Source organism: Pinus tabuliformis, chromosome 5_2 (assembly GCF_031772625.1).
Source record: "Pinus tabuliformis cultivar Carrire ecotype Pingquan chromosome 5_2, CPIR1, whole genome shotgun sequence".
In the NCBI taxonomy this organism is placed as follows: Eukaryota; Viridiplantae; Streptophyta; class Pinopsida; order Pinales; family Pinaceae; genus Pinus; species Pinus tabuliformis.
The window spans coordinates 129,256,113-129,273,403 of NC_142306.1; the positions used below are offsets into that span (position 1 = coordinate 129,256,113).

General features: G+C 40.1%; 1 protein-coding gene across 1 annotated transcript in view; it reads right to left on the reverse strand.

Annotated features, from left to right (window-relative positions):
• The window catches only part of SWEETIE (HEAT repeat-containing protein), a 541,573-nt gene that overhangs the window by 312,994 nt on the left and 211,288 nt on the right, over nt 1-17,291 (reverse strand). The window contains exons 13-15 of the mRNA XM_089436034.1: nt 14,897-15,000; nt 12,566-12,695; nt 12,300-12,409 (exon numbers count right to left, since the gene is read on the reverse strand). Coding sequence (XP_089292160.1) covers nt 12,300-12,409; nt 12,566-12,695; nt 14,897-15,000 — 344 coding nt within the window. The remainder of the gene's footprint in view (nt 1-12,299; nt 12,410-12,565; nt 12,696-14,896; nt 15,001-17,291) is intronic.

The following is a 17,291-nucleotide window of genomic DNA, read 5'->3' on the forward strand; positions in this document are numbered from 1 at the left end:
TTAGGCCCAATAATAATGCTATTTTTTGAAAGTTGTTGGAATGCAATGGAACGAAGGCAAGTTGTGTGGATGATGGAATATGCCAAGCGAATGCCATTGGATCCCATAAAAAACTTCTCAAAACTCCCCCAAGACCCCTGATGATGTAATCCTTCTCCTGCGGCGTGGTTATCACATACCCTAGAAATCCAACCTGGTTGTAATATACAGGAAAATAAAAAAGGGAACATAACAAATCAGAGTTGCGGGGAAGCGCTCCCCCCCCCTTTGAACCCGCTCCCAATCCGCGCTCTGGGTGGGAGCGGGTCGGGAGCGCGCTCCCGATAAAAAAAATTGTGCTCCCTGCCAAAATCGAGAGCAATATCGACAGCGTCGCTCCTGGAGCGAAAATTACAACTCGGGAGCAAGCGGATAAAAATCGCGGACGCGAAAAAAAATCAATTTAAAAAAAAAAAAAAATATTATGTTTTAAAAACACAATGGGGCAAAAAAAATTTCATTATCACTTGAATGAGTTGAGTAGAAGCTGGAGAGCAAGAGCAAAGGAGCGAGGAGAAGCAAGGAGCAAGCGCCGAGGAGCAAGGAGCAAGCCTGCAAAGAGGTTAGTAACTTAGTAATTTAGTTAGTTTAGTTAGTTTAATTTAGTTAGGTAGTAATTTAGTTAGTTTAATTTAGTTTATTAACTTTATTTAGTTAAAAAATCATGAATCTAGATTAAATTAATAAATTAAATTAATTTGCAGATTCAAAAGCCTACAAATATCAAACATCATGGACCTGGCTATATTTTTTGGCATTTTCCTCTTCTTGGTCCCTTTTATGGTTATTATGGTGTTGGAGAGTAGGAAACGGAGGGGCCAAAATGAAGAGGGGGATGAAGAAGCTGGAGAAAGTGGATTTGATGAAAACCCCGATGAGAAGGAGTTGCAGGAGGGTGAACATGACTCTCAAAAAACTAAACAAGACCAAACCCCATTGTGGAAATATGTTAACAGGCCTGAAGCAGGGAGAGGGGGTGGAACCACTAAATTTCATTGCCCCCATTGCAACAATGATTACATAGGTTCATACACCCGTGCCAGAAAACACCTCTGCAGGAAAAGGCCATGGGATGGAGACAAACAAATAGGAATCAAAACTTGTCCAGCAGTGTCAGCAGCGGATAGAGCCAAATACATAAGTGAAGAGGAGGAAGCCCAATACAAATCAAAAAAATCAAGGGGTTTCTTTGAACCAAGCTCACAATCACAAGCACAAAGAACTCTTTCAGCATCCTCCCAAGGCAGTGGATATGGAGACACAGGGTCATCAACTTTAAGGCGTAGAACCATATCAGATTTCCCTGATGAAGGGTGTAGGAATGATGTGGATTCAAAGGTTTACAGGTTTCTCTATGCATGTGGGATACCATTCAATGTTCTTTGCTCACCTTATTGGCATGAAATGGTTTCTGCCATAAATGATGCCCCTAAAGGATACAAGAGCCCTGGGTATGACAAGGAAAGAACCGTTGGACTTGATCATGAAAAAGCAAAAATATCACATTCTTTGAATAGAATGACAAGTTCTTCGACTGACCATGGGGTGTCCATTGTATCTGATGGATGGACAAATGTAAAAGGCAAGCCATTGATAAGTGTTCTTGTTGTGTCTGTTAGTGGTGCCATCTTTCTAACTACACATGATTACTCAGACAAGTTCAGGACCGCCATCAACATTGCAGAAGCATTACTTGAAACAATTGACCGTATTGGGCCATACAATGTCATCCAAGTCATCACTGATAATGCTCCTAATTGTAAGGCAGCGGGAGCAATTGAGGATAAATACCCCAACATATTTTGGTCTGGATGTTTGGTTCACACATTGAACCTTTTGATGCATGATGTTGTCAAGAACAAAAATGCACAATACAAATGGATTGGTGATTTGTACAAGAAAGGCAAACAAATGATAAAATTTATTACAAATCATAACAATACCTATGGCCTTTTCCGCAGTCACTTGAGATTGGAGTTGTTGAAGATTGCGAAGACCAGATTTGGTAGCTATTACCTCACCTCCAAGCGCCTTTTGAAGGTAAGAGAGTCATTGGCTAGCATGGTATCAAGTCCAAATTGGCAGGTATTAAACGAAAGGGCTACAAATGCAGCTGACAGGCAAGGTTTTGAACTGGTGGAGGAGGCCACTCTTGATGGTCAGTTTTGGACAAGTGTGAGGCAAGTATTAGATTTCACCAAGCCCATTTATCACATGATTCGGTTTGCAGATACAGACAAACCAGTGATTGGCGAGGTGTATGAGCAGATGGATACCATGTTGGGGCAAATAAAAGATATGATCGGTTTGCAGATACAGACAAACCAGTGATTGGCGAGGTGTATGAGCAGATGGATACCATGTTGGGGCAAATAAAAGATATTGTTCATAACAGAGATCCCGACTTGTACAAACTGATTCACGATTGTGTGTGTGAACGGTGGAATAGACTTAATCTTCCACTACATTGCTTGGTGTATATCCTTACGCCAAAATACTACTCTACATCTTGGTTGGGCCAACTTGCACCAGAGGGTGGGATTAAGACCAAACCCCATTTAGATGCAGAGGTAACTAGTGGATATTTGCAAGCATTAGAAAAGTTGATACCTGACAGGGAGGAATGTGTAGTTGTACGCCTTGAAATAGGCAAATACTTCAGTGGCACTGGTTTGTTTGGTAACTTCCATGCAATGGAAGACAGAGATAGATTTGATTCTCTCACATGGTGGGAAACATATGGTGGCCAGGGACTTTTGCCAAAATTGGCAAAAAAAGTTCTTTCACAAGTTGTAAATACTTCTTCTGCGAAGAGGTGTTGGAGCACCTATAGCTACATACATAATGTGAAAAGAAACAGACTCAATGAAAACCGAGCAAAAAGCATGGTTTATGTGGACTACAACTTGAGGTTGTTGAGTCATTACTGTGATCGGGCTTATGAGGATCCCACATATAAAATTTGGGACAATCACCCAGAGGATGACAATTTGGAGGATGGCACTGTACATCTTGAAGAACTGGAAAAGGAACTTATAAGGGATGAAGATGAAGCAGCTGCAGCAGCCATGCCACCTCCACCTCCACCATCCAGTAGCAGTGCTCGAGTTCTGAGTCTTGTTCCTTTGCTGTCGCCACCTCCATCTACACCCTCACGTGGAGGGCATGTGCCTTCTAGTTCTGGTCGTCGATCAGTGCGGGAGACTCCTAGAAGACCACCATGACCTGCTTATACTCCTAGAGACTCTCGTGGCAAGGGCCACATGTAGATTTACAGTTTACTTGTCTTTTCTAGTTTCTATTAGTTTTCATAACTGTTGAGTCTTGAGTCCTTGACTCTTGACTCTTGACTCTTTCATATCATAATGATATTTTTTGTAAACAATATATGACTGTGACAATGAAAATTTGAAGTTTGAAGTTGGCAATTATAACTCATTGGTAATGATTGTGAATTATGAATATGATGCTTCGTGAAAGACTAAAGTTGTTTCATTTCATTTCATTTTTCATGTTTCATTTATAACATTTCATTTGATGTTAACAGTTAGAAGTTAGGACTTAGAAATATCTAAGATATTATTTCTTGTAATGGTTAAACTTAGCTTACAAGTACAACTTTGGTCATCAATAATGATAAATATTATATATTGAATTTTCAATTTTGAAAGCTTGAAGTTGAAACTTTAAGATTGAATTTAATGAATCATGATTCACGAGACTCAATAGGTTGCAGTTTTAATATGTATTTTACTAACTTGTGGACATGGTTAATGAAGATTATAACTTCTAGATGATTGATGTGATATGGTTCAATGATCAATCTATGTTTTTTTATGTTTTTTATATCTAATTCATCATTCTACATGTTTTTGTTGACATGTATGTATCAAAAATTAAAAAATATAAATATATATACATATATATATATTTTAAAAAATCGCTCCGGGATTCTCTCCCAAACTGGGAGCTTCTGAAAATGTCGCTCCCACTCCCATTTTCGCTCCCGCTCCCCGCTTTTGCTCCCGCTCCCAAGTAACATTATAACAAATCCTCCCGCCCCAAGATTGCTTGTCCTCAAGCAATCCAAATCTATCCACTGTGGAGGCATCTGCAAACTAATACCAGGATCCCATATGAACCAATGTGTTATGTCATGCCTCCATGCTAACCAATCATGAATGGATCCCCAACTGCCTGGATCCCAAACAAATCTCTCGCTCATCCTGCTATAAATAGATTTGCCTAGATCCCAATGCCACTATGACCAATCATCTTCGCATATATCCCATGGCTCTAACTCAGCTCTATCTTTGGCCATAAACGTTGCTCCACCAATACAATACCAACTCATCACCCCTCGCTAGTCCAACCCTTGGCATAGACCAAGGTCAACCCCACTATGTTGATGCAGGCCTAGTGCAAATGGTATGTTGATGAATTGTCATCCTACATCCCTTTGCGAACTGAAACATGCAATATCCCTTACATCTAAGGGCTCCTGATGTACTACATCCCTGAATAAAAACAAACACCACTCCATCAATAGGATACCAACTCATGATCTCCCACCAATCTATTCTAAATGTGTAGGCACCTGTATATGGAACAAGTCCCTTATGTTGCACCATGCCCATCTCACACAACTCTGTCTGGCCAATCAGCAATATCCATCGAGAAAATCCTACCTCTCTCCCTATAATGGGTACACATGGCCAAACTATATTGCACGCACTGTCTATGTACTCCTAAAGAGGGCTACTCCCTAAAAGTATAGCAATTGGCCCAAAGATGGATGCACCACCATCTCCAAAAGATCCTCCCTCATCTAACCAAAAATTCCATGCTCCCCTAGTCTACCAACCCCCTGCCAAACTAACCTGTCAGACTCCAACATCTCCTGACAACAAATGTCTACAAGTATTACAACTTTGTTGGCTATCTGTGCACCTGTCCACTCCTCATCAATGGTTGGTCCAAAAGATGGTTGCTCATCCTCCTCTATCATGGGATCAACACGAACCCCCAACTGGCTCTCCACACTGTGCATATCGCCCCCCTCAGTTGACTCCTCTATGTGCTCCCCATGTTGAATCATCATTCACTCGCTTGGTAAGTCTACTCCCCAGACAATATGTTTCTCATCGTACTCCATCTCACATGAACTCATACCTTGGTTGCTGCCAACATACCCACATGACCGCTCATGCTCCTCATGGGTATCCTCATATGAACTCATGGACTCAACCATTAAAGCAAAACCTCACCGTGAAAATCAAAAGGGATCTCCTCCTGCTCTAACCCTGTCATCTCCTCAGTGTCACTTAAGCGTGAGTGGTCAGGTCCCCAACGTTCCTTGCAAATGAAGCAAAGACCCTTCCTCCTCAACTCATTCTTGCTGCATGATTGGTCAGGTTTGGTGACCTGAGCAGCTCCTCCCTAGTCAACTGTCTTCTGAAGAGCCCAATGTTCTACTCAACCAACCTTTCGGCTAGCTCATAAGTAGCAGGTGAGACCAACTATTCTCTCCTCCAAATGGTCAACAATCTAGTCTGCAACTCCCCGCAAATGGCATCACGCCCTCCCATACATGAAGACAAAATGGACTGCAAATGAAGACGTCAGGATGATGTTTCCTAATGTTGATGAAGCATTGGAATATTTGGAGAATCCGGTCATCACACACCAGATCAAACATGATGTCATAAAATCTAACCATGGCCATGACTTCTAGAATCCCAAGCTTCTTCCCAAATATAGGACCCTCATTGTTATACAAACCCTAAAAGGTCTCTACTATCAGTGTGAAGACTCTCCTCATTATGTCATCACTGTAAGGAGGTATAGGTGTGGTCAGCATCTTGATATTGCTAAGACAGGAGGCAACTAGATGTGTGATCCCTTCAGAAGGGTACTCCAAGAACTTGTTTTGTATTAGGGAAAGCATAGCTGGTTTTAGGGCCCAAATTAGTTTCTTCCCATCTAACTGGTGTAATTTGGAAAGGAGTGCATCCAATTCTTCTAGTTTGAAAAGAGCTTTCACCGTGACCCTCATGTGTTTCAAATTTGTCCTACGTTTAAAGATTTTGGGTCCCAACTCATGCTCTTTTTGTGGCTGCTCTTGTAGCATAGAAAGTATTCCCTGGAAAAAGGATCTGTTGATTGTTGATGCTAATTTATTAAGGGAATTTATGAAGGTTTCATCCATGTTTGAGCCTTAATGAAGTCAAGTGCACCAATTTGTTTAATATATGACTTTAGTAACGGACTACTTACATCACAACCTTTTACAAGGCCAATAAGATACCTCACTGGTAATATATTGGCTCGGACTCAGCCATACAACTACTCAGCAGCATATTAAGCTCACTCTCACTCTTTGTTCATACCTTAATACACATGGACTCAGTAGTTAATAATACTCTTTCAAGTTTCAACACACTTAGTGGCAACATACACCTCCCATCTCTGACAGCAATACTGACACAGCTTAACCGACCCTTGTTATGGACACATACAATGTTATACTTTAGATTTACTACTGAAGGCTATTAGATATTGAGAATCTGGAAAGTGTGGCCTAAAAGTGTTCATCCTTTCTTCAGTTTCAAATCATAAGAATTCAGCTTTTGCTAGGGGAATACACCTCCCAGAATTGTGTAGTCATTTTAACAAAGGACTCGACTCTTTAATTATGCAGCCCCAAAATTTCCACTGTATCCATGGTATAACTTGGGTTACTTGCTTATGAACCCATCCTCATAGACAGAAATTCTGACTGTAAAACACTGACTTAGAATCTTTCCCAAATGACTCTAAAATTCTGAGTTTTCAGTGATTGTTTCAACTAGGCATTTAGTCAAACATTTCACAGGTATAATGTTGTAGCTGGCCCAAGCTGTTTTAATTTCCCAAAGAGTGTTTTCCCACTGGTCTACTGCTTCTAAATGTGGATTTCTTACTTCAGTGCATAGTAATAAACACATTCTTGAATTCTTGAAACTTCTCAAATACCTCATCTTTGTTCTTGAGCAGGTATTACCAAGTTTTCCTTAAGAAATAATCAATGAAAGTTACATAATATTGATATCCACCAAGAGATTTTACTGCCATACAACCACATACATCAGAGTGTATGAGATCCAAAACTTCCTTAGATCTGGTATCACTCTTTGCAAATGGCTTCTTCACATTCTTGCCTAGAGCACAACCCTTATAGGTCCCTTCATGTTCTTCCTTCAATTCGGGGATGCCATTGACCATTTGATTTAGAGATGGCAGAATCTTATAATGAAGTTGTCCATACGTTCTATGCCATAGTTCAGAAGGATTCACATCTAAGTGAACTAGGGCTTGAGCGAGAGGTGTAAATAGTCTATATAATGTCCCCTCACGAATCCTGGCGCCAGCCTACGCTGACCTTACCCACATTATGCAAATTCAAATTGCATGTCACTGGTCTCAGGAATTAATCACCTGATCCATGGTGAAAACCTTCACAAATTTAGGCTTTAGGCTTCTTAATTAAATACTTAAGCGGAAAAATTTCATGCGATTAACCCAAAGTCTAAACTTTGATTAACCTTTCCAGCGAAATCTTATTCAACCCTCATAAACCTTGGTTAATTCTATACCCTGCACATATTAACCAAACCCCATACCAGGGTCTCCAACTTTGGTTAACTTCACCTAACCCATAAAACCTTAATCCGCCTTATTTCTATTATTTATCGTATAATAGAAATACTCCACAAAACACATGTAAGCCTTACCTTTCCACCAAATCCATGACCTTGGCACATTACCGGTGCTCACCTTATCGCGTTCAACCTCCACCGTTGATTTCACTCCACCAGATCAACGGCTATCGCGCGATCTCCATTCAGCCTCCGGAACTCAACGAAATTTAATTTGCATTGATAAACACATCAAGTCCACTCAGATTATTAACCTGCACGCACCTTTCCGCGTGATTACCGTCCGATCCGTCAACCCATGGACGGTCCTGATCACCAGAACTCAACAAGATTTAATCCCACTGCAAAAACTCTCATCGGGTCCGTTTTTCAAAGATTCCTCCACGCTTGCTTGGCACACGATATCTGACCAATCACGGATTCAATGGACAGTCCAATCACCTCCGAACTTCAACTGAATTAAGATATGGTTCATAAACCTCATCGGATCCGTTTTCTGGAAACCACTTATAGTTTTGAGGCCGCTCGAAAACCACTTCCACCTACGAAAACCGTTGCTCCTTCCACTAACACTTGACTTAATCTCCATTGTTCATCTCTTTTACTTTATATTACGCGACTTAGTCTTGGTCGCCATCGCCTTCAACCTCGTTCGTTGATCTCATAGATCCAACGACTCCTGTGCATCGTCACTGCATTACTTCGTCCTTCCCTTTACTTCGATTTTATGCCATTTCTCAGTGTTCTTTTGTGGTTTCAGTTTTCTCCAGGATTTCTGGTCTTTGATTGTTCTGCAACACAACTCCCTCTTGGACTTACTCCGCGTACTCTTAATCACTGTCACTCCTGAACTTCACATTGATCCTTCAATTGGATTCAACGATCCGACACGATCCTTCATCCTCACTTCTTCTCTGTGTTTTGCTCGAACTCCACCTGCATACATATACTATGCAGAATTATACTAATTCATACACAATTCATAACTCCATTAATCAATACACACCACACAATTCAAGAATCGAATTCTCTGTATTGATAAATAAATATTTACATAAGAGTCTCTCTCTCTCTGGCCTGATTTTCTAATCAGTGGCCTTTGTTTTCCTACCTGCCTGTAGGCTTACAATCAAACCTATCTAACTCTCGAACTAATTCCTAGTTAGCTAACCCCTAACTATCTAACCTCTTTCTAGCTAACCCCTTTCTATGCCTTTTAGGCTTACATTTATACAAAAGGATTCTATAACCAATTCCTGGTTTAGATCCATAACTTTCTCAACAAAATCCTAAAATCTCTTCTTAATCTCTAAGGATCCTCTCTAGCTCCTCAAATCATGAAACCAATTCCTAATCTAAGATTTACAATTGATTCCCAAATCTTTCAACTATCCTAAATCTCTCATGTTCTCCAACATTCGAGAACATTTACAAATATGCCTCACAATACTTAATTAATTCATAATCTTATTAAAATCACTCAAAAGCCTAAATAGTTATATTAATTTAACACTTAGGAAACCAACTTCCTTAAAACACAAGACCCCCTATGTCTACTAAAATACAATGATAGTTCTGAGCCAATGCTTCTGCATCAAATCCCAATTACCCTAGCATGATCAAAACTAGCCCTTACCCCAAACCAAAACCTTGCCATCAACAAAAGCAATTTTATCACTCTTATCCTCTAGAGAAGAAATAGAAAGTAAGGTTTTCTTCAAACCTGGAACATATAGAATGTTGTTGAGGTGAATACTTCCACCAAAGTCGAGCTCCAATGATTGATTTTGGGTAGCATCGGATTTGCTCTAGCTCCGAAAATTCGTGGAGGCCCTAGAATACATAAGATCTCCAAGACCCCGAAATCGTTTGGAGAAATTCTGCCCGAATTGTGAGTTATTAAAATAATTAATATTTTTAACGGGTTCCTAAGTCTAAACTTAGGAAAATAAAAATATTAATGGGTATTAATAAAAATATGGTTGAGAAGCTTCTAAGAGGCGAGGATCAAGTCTGTTTTAATCTTAGTCGTTGATTAGGCACTTAATCTCGGTCGTTGATTCATCAACAGGAAAAGTATAAGAGGAGGCTTAAGGGTCGGTTGGAGATACATCGAGTGATCAAATCAGTTCGATTTTTCTGGGGCGTGGTGTCCCTTGTGTGTTTGTCTCATCTATTGTTTCAGTTTATGATTTGTATGTCAATGTAGTCTGCAATAGTGTTTTTCATCGATGTTTATAATTAAATAACTTGTTGAATGAAATAACAAGTAGGAGACAATAAACCAGTGACTATAGTAGGATTTCTGTTTGTATAAATTCAGAAATTTTCACATGGTATCAGAGCATTGCAGATCATAGGACACTGAAGCCATCAGCCGAGAGATCCAGCAAATCTGTTGCAAAGAGGCAGTTGTCCCAAGTGACAGCGTTGTTTCAGAGCCAAAGGAGCAGCTGAAGGAGTGACGCAGTGCCTGCGTTAGCTTTCTAAGCTAGGAGGAGGAGACGCAATAGCCAAGAGGAGCTCATGCGGTGACTGAGTCAGCTCTCTAGGTCAGCGCAGAGCCTGAGGGGGTCAGATCAGTCAGTTGTCAGGGCAGTAGAAGCAGTGCAGATTCGATCTGTGGTGTTGGTGGGACATTGTTGTTGTTGTTGCAGAACAATGTCTGTGGAGACGAAACTGAGGTAGAGGGAGTCACTGCCTTGACGGATTTCTTGCCAAAAGAAATCTAGGTCCGGGTTGCTGAGCAACAGCAAAGGAGGATTGGAGAAGGGGTGATTCGACATTATTTGGCGGGAGGATTTCCGTGAAGGAAATCAGGACTCAGAGGGAGTCTAGAAGGAACTTGTTCCTTAGAGGATTTCTAGCGCCAAAGAAATCCAGATCCGAGTCTTGCTGGGGTAGCAGCAAGAGAGGGAGAAGAGAACCTGTTCTATACTTGTTTGAGCAAAGATTGCAGTCAATGGACCGAGGGATCAGGACAGATTGGATGAAGCATCCACCTTTGTCATCTGGAAGGCCAAGATCCTGGTGGTCTTGGACAAGAATCACATCAATGATTATGCCTTGAAAGTGGTCGTTGTACCGGTCGATACTGATCCTCTCAAGAAATGCGAGGAGGCTCAAGCGAAGGCGAAGTGCATGATTCTAGACGGGGTCAAGGATCATGTGATCCCACATATTGTTGAAAAGGAAATAGCAAGGGAAATGTGGGAGGCCTTGACCACCTTGTATGAGGGAACTTCCGTCTGACGGAAGATGTTGCTTGAGAACCATCTGGGACAGTATCAGATGCAGAAGGGAGAAGAAATCGATCCCTTCCTTCTCAAGATGCAGAAGGGAGAAGAAATCGATCCCTTCCTTCTCAAATTAGTCAAGCTCCTTTTATTTATAACCTTCTTGAGGGGTCGAATAGCCCTTCTTTATACTGACTTCTCCTTGCCTGGGCCGACTTGGTCTTGGAGGAATAAATGGCTTTTTATTGACTCAAAATAATTATTTTGCTTTATTACAAAGAGTCCAAATGGGGCTATAATACATGACATAAATTCTCATTTGTCCTAGAAAGACCTAGAAAGTCCCAAAAGCGCGTAGACCATGCTTTTGACCTAGATTTGAGAATGAAACTCATGCTTTGAATAAAATAAAATTATTTTTTCTTTCTTTTTCTTTCTTTTTCTTTCTTTATACAAAATATACAATGTCATGATTACAAAAGGTCATTATGAAGACCGAACCTAGTTACAATTTCCAACACCTCAAACATTTCAGCTTCACAGGTATACCACAGGCTAAGATGCATATATTGTGGGGAAGTGAAACTATAGAAATGGAATGCACCTAAAGTCTGACAACCTGTCTAACCAGGCTTTTCAATCTGAAAAGCACTCAAATTTCCCAGGTCAATAAAAACTATACTGAAAGCCAAAACATGAGGCTGGATCTTTTACCAGACCAAAAATTGTTTTAGCAATCTCAAAACATTACAATGACTTAGCCAAAATATTTAGGCCAAGAAACCCCCATAAGCCACAAACCGTCAAATGACAAAAAGAAAGGAAATAGAAAGCATTATTATCTCTAGACAGTAAGCAATTGCTTGTTCACATGGAAGCCAAAACCTCTTGTTTACTTATTTAACGGACAGTTCTCCTGCAGATTATTTATTACCTTTTTGCTGTTTTATTTTTTCTTGTTCTCACTTTTCTGTAGGACTCTGGAACGTTGAAAAATAAGACAAATAATATAAACAATGATAAATTAAATTCTTAGTGTACAATATAAATGGATTCAATTCTTCATTTATACTAAATTCTAACAATTTCCAATACACTAATTGTAAACAAGGAATCATCTAAGCAGCGATTTGCAATTTAAAATTTAAAAAGGATTTTCTGTTTCAGCATGTGTAAACTTCAGAGATTTCTCTAAATTTTTTATCTTATAAAGTTACTTGGTTGTCCCCCCGTTATACTTCCAAGTACTAGAAAAAGAATTTTGGGAAAACTAAAAGCCAATATTGAGATTTAATTTACAAAGAACAGGAAAGAAAAGAGAACCCACCATACTTCTGCTTCTAAATTTTCTTCTGCTTGTTTCAGTCGATGTTCAATATTACCACCAAAAGGAATAGTCCAGAGAGCAAGGATATCAAATTCCTGTTCTTCTAGCTCCTGATTTGTGTAACAAAAGTTAATCTTACCCTCAAGCTTCAAAGGGATTTATCAAAATTAATAAATATCAAATGGCATCCAAGCAAATGTGTCAAACTAATAAGATACAACCACTCTTGGATGCTATCGAAAAAAAAAGAAGTTTTTTTAAAGTACTTCTTTTGACATTGAGGAGATAACAGCAGCTAAAAGCATCCAGCCAACTTCTTTCTCTACACCTGCTCGAGCCTTCCGACTAGACTCCAGCATAAACTTCTTTGCTACTTCAAAAATAGCCAAAGGCAGCCTGCACCACATTAAACATAGGGTCAAAAATAGCCAAAGGCAGCCTGCACCACATTAAACATAGGGCCATTCATTTCAACAAAGAGTAACTTAAAATCAGCAAATGCAAATATAATTTATGCTCAATTTCCGGTTAATCAAGACTCTCTTAGAACTCAAGTTTGTTTCAAAAGTAGGGTTTTGCAGGCCACTCCAGCCACATAATTTCAATATTTCATTCACTAATGAAATCAAGAACTAGGACTATAGTAATAATTTAATGTTTCTCTGTATCAGACTCTCTTTCAGTCTTGGCCCTCAGCTACACCACCACTTAACATGTTGTTTTCCTGAGATTGAATTTTCACTCGCGTACTCATTTCAATTTATGTCCCTGTATTCCTTCCCTGTCAGACTAGCTACTTTGACCTCCAGGGTTTTGTTATTAGATATTTCATGTTTTTGTACTCATTTTTTCTTAACTTAGATTTAGGAGCTGCCATGGCACTGCCAGTTTGTTACACTGACAGTACTATTTCAGTTCCACTGACCTACTTTTGTGGTAATATTTTTGGACATGATGACAAGAACAAAATTAGCTTCAGACCTTGGATGATAGCCACAGCAAGGATGTGTTCTGTCTTCGAGGCTGAGTGAGATTCTGTCTTGGAGGGCTGCAGGGCCGCAGGGCAGAACAGCAGGGCCAAGGGTCTGTTCTGTGTGGTTTAAGGCAGGTTGAGGCTGGAGTGTTGGAGACTGAGGGCACAGCGTGGCCTGGTTAGGGCTACAGAAGGCTACAAGCAGGAGATCTGAGGCTGGTTAGGGCTGGTTAGAGGTCTGAAGGACTAGGCCAAGGGTCTGTTTGGTAGGGCCGAGGCATAGGCCTGGTGGCCAGAGGTCTGTTTAAGGACTAGACTGCTAGTATTGGAGCAGGGCCAAGGAGATTGTGGTCTGTTAGCGCTTAAACAGAAGAGGCCGCCACCTGATAGAGCAGGCCGATGGCCCATCAGGTCTAGTTAGGACTGAAAGGAACAGTCCGCAGCTAGTTAGGGCTTCCACAGAGCTGGCAGAGTGAGCAGCACAGCTGGGCAGAGGCTACAGCAAGGTAACCGAGGGCTAAAGGAAAAACCCAAGTAAAGTAGTTTGCTATGGAGATTGTGCCTAGGGCTGCCAGGTGGGCAGCTAAGACAGGCTGAAGATGGCACAGGGTCTAAAGGAGCAGACATAGTGCCAAAAGAAGTCTGTAGCAGAGAAGGAAGGCAGCTACAGCAAGGACAGCAAGCTGGCATGAGGACTGTGGGCTAAAGGAACAGCCCAGGTAAGTCAAGTTACTGCTGGTTGTATTTTGAAAGCAAAGTACAGCTGATTGTATTTGTAATTGGGCAAATGAGGACATAAAGGAATTGGCCTCAGCCCCAGTTGTTTTAGTTAAAGGACTCACTGTGTACTATAGCATTGTATCAGGGTTTGTAAAGGGCCATGATCCCTCGTACAGGAGCCCTATTGTTTTCTTGTTGATGAACTAATAAGGAATGTGATTTGGGCCAAAATCTTGTGTGCTGTTGTTGATCTGTTGTTGTTATATTCCACTGTCCAAAGTTGTTTTTGGTTGGGCATCTCTAGTGTGTTTGTGTTCCTAGCTAGGGCATAGACCTGACCTAGGGTGCGTGGAATTTCAACAACAGCAAGCCATCTAGCTACACTTAGCTGAAAATGTAATACAACCATGTGGAGTGCATGATTACTAATTATTGTTTTCAACATATGAATAAATATCACATCATCGTGTGTCTACAAATTCCAAATAGAGACCTTGTAGGTAAAGAGCATACAAGCACTTTGTAAATGTAGTTAAATCATCCAAATCACAAAAATTAGAGGTGATTGAATCAAATTAAAAGGGACTTAGATGTCCTCCATTGATGATTGCAAAAAACCATTTATGAAAAAAAAGAATATGTTCATACACAAGATTAATTGAATAATTAAGTCAATAAAGGTATTCCTCCAAATAAAGAGTAAACATCCAAACGAATGAGAAGAATCTGCCACAGTTAGGTGCAAGTAGCTACAAACGAGCCTTGTTTAATGAAATCAATAATAAAAACATGGCATTGTAAAAACCTACCCATTTAATAGTACGGGTACATTTTTATTTTAATTCTTTACTTTTGTTTGCAATTGCAAAATAATAGGGAAAAGCACGAGACTATAGATATATACCTGCATGGAACACCAAGTGGCAACCTTCGTGATGCAGACACTAATGCAGCCAGCATTGCAGCTTGACCATGAAGAGAATCCAACTCAGTTCTTAACCGATCACCCTGCAAAATTACATGTTACAGGCACAATGATTATTACAAAAATGAATAAGCAAGCAAAAAACATATGCAGAACCTAACCAAAATATCTTACCCACCATATATAAATATAAATGAATCATTATCAAGTACAAGAAGAGCAAGCAGAAATCCGTGACTAGACACCCAAAATGCACAATCCCAGTAAAATATGCAAAAAAACGAGGAAATACAAAGGTATAACCAAGGCAAGGCATTTCCATTCAAAATATGAATGCAATGTCAATGTAAAACATGCAAAAAATAAATAAGAATACAAAGGTACAAAAGAGAAATGGTATTTATATTCAAATTTCAAACAAGGACACAATTAGAATAATTGACACCAAAAATATATTATGTTTCACCTAAGAATAGAACCGGGTGAAGCTTCAAATTTATATACCAATACTTTTATCAAGTTGACACAAGCAAAGATGAAGAAGACAAGGAAAGACTACTAAATTTTCAGGTTGCCCAGCACTTTGATGTCAGAATCTCTTTGAGATGCCAAGGATGGATCCAATCAACATTTGAATGACTATACTCACAAATGAAACATTACATAATCAAGCAGCTACTAATCAAAATTATATTCCAAGTGAATTATTTATTTTCAAATCCATAGAGAATCTTGATCCATATAATGCACAAGCACCATTAAAAAATAAAGCTTTTGCCGAAAAGGTTGAGAAAAAACATGTTACAATGTTGAAAACCATATTAATGACAATGGAAACAAATAGTAACTCAAAGAAATTTAAATGTAAACAACATAAATTGCTTTGAATATCAAGACATTAACCCTAATTTTCAACAGGTATCACATCCTAGAACTATTATAGGAGGAACATGCTTTCATCTTGAAGAATATTGAACGAACTTACAAAACAGCTAAAAAAAACTATTAAAACTATTGTACAATAGACTGAATATATAGACTCGAGTCTTCCAGTTTATTTAAATCGTGACTCAGACCACTATGGTTTTCAAGGCACCAATAAATAAGCCTTAGTTGAACACTAAATTATTATCACGCGTCGTCTATGTAAAAAAGGACAACCTATTACAAAAAAACAAAAGGTCCATCTTTCTATAACGAGAAGATAACGCCAAAAATAATTCCACTTGAAGACATAAAAACGACAAAAATCATTAAGGTGTTGTTTTTCAAAGAGTGCATGCACATTCAAAATAAGCACAAGTGAGTGGGAGGGAATATTAGGTAGTTCAGCCTCTCAATTGGATTATAAGTGTTTGAATGTCCTTAGCATTCCTGAAATCTTCTTTGTCTGCATAGTTTGGAATCCTATTGTCGAGTTCCTAGTCATGCCATTTGGGTTGACCAATGCCCCGGCTACTTTTCAGTCATGTACGAACCATGTGTTCTACAGCCATTTGAGGAGATTTGCATTGGTTTTCTTCGACGACATCTTGATTTACAGCAAGAGTTGGGAGGAGCATCTCCAACACTTGGAGGAGGTGCTGCGTATTTTGGAGGAGTAGCAGTTCTATGCCAAGTTGTCCAAGTGTGAGTTTGGCATGACCAAGATGCTCTACTTGGGACATATCATTGGTGCAGATGGGGTGAAGGTCCATGAGGAGAAGATACGAGCTATCCGTGATTGGCCAGTACCCAAAGATGTGACAGCGTTGAGGGCTTCTTGGGCATCTGCACATATTACCGGAAGTTCGTCAAGGGATTTTCACAGTTGGCAGCTCCCCTCACAAATTTGACCAAGAGAGGGGCTTTCGCATGGATAGATGGGGCACAGGCAGCTTTTGACCGCCTCAAGGAGGTGATGAGTAGTTGTCCAATTTTGGCACTTTTGGACTTCTCCCAGCCCTTCACCGTGGAGTGTGATGCATCCGGGGAGGGAGTCGGAGCAGTACTATCTCAGGATGGGCACCCCATTGCTTTCGAGAGTCAAAAGCTCTTACCCCATGAGAGGTCATATTCTATATATGACAAGGAGATGCTGGCCATCATGCATGCCTTGGCCAAGTTCCGACAGTATTTGGTGGGTAACAGGTTTTGGGTGAAGACTATCACAACAGTCTTCGTCACTTCATGGGGCAGCAGGGCCTCAACAACAAACAACAGAGATGGGTCAGCAAGGTGCAGACCTATGACTTCGACATAGAGTATGTGCAGGGGAAACACAATGTGGTGGCTAATGCCCTATCCCGGAGACCCGCATGACTATCACTCATGAGCAACTGCCCTGATTCAAAGGCCCGGTTATTGGTGGAGTATTCCAAGGACAAGATGGCAT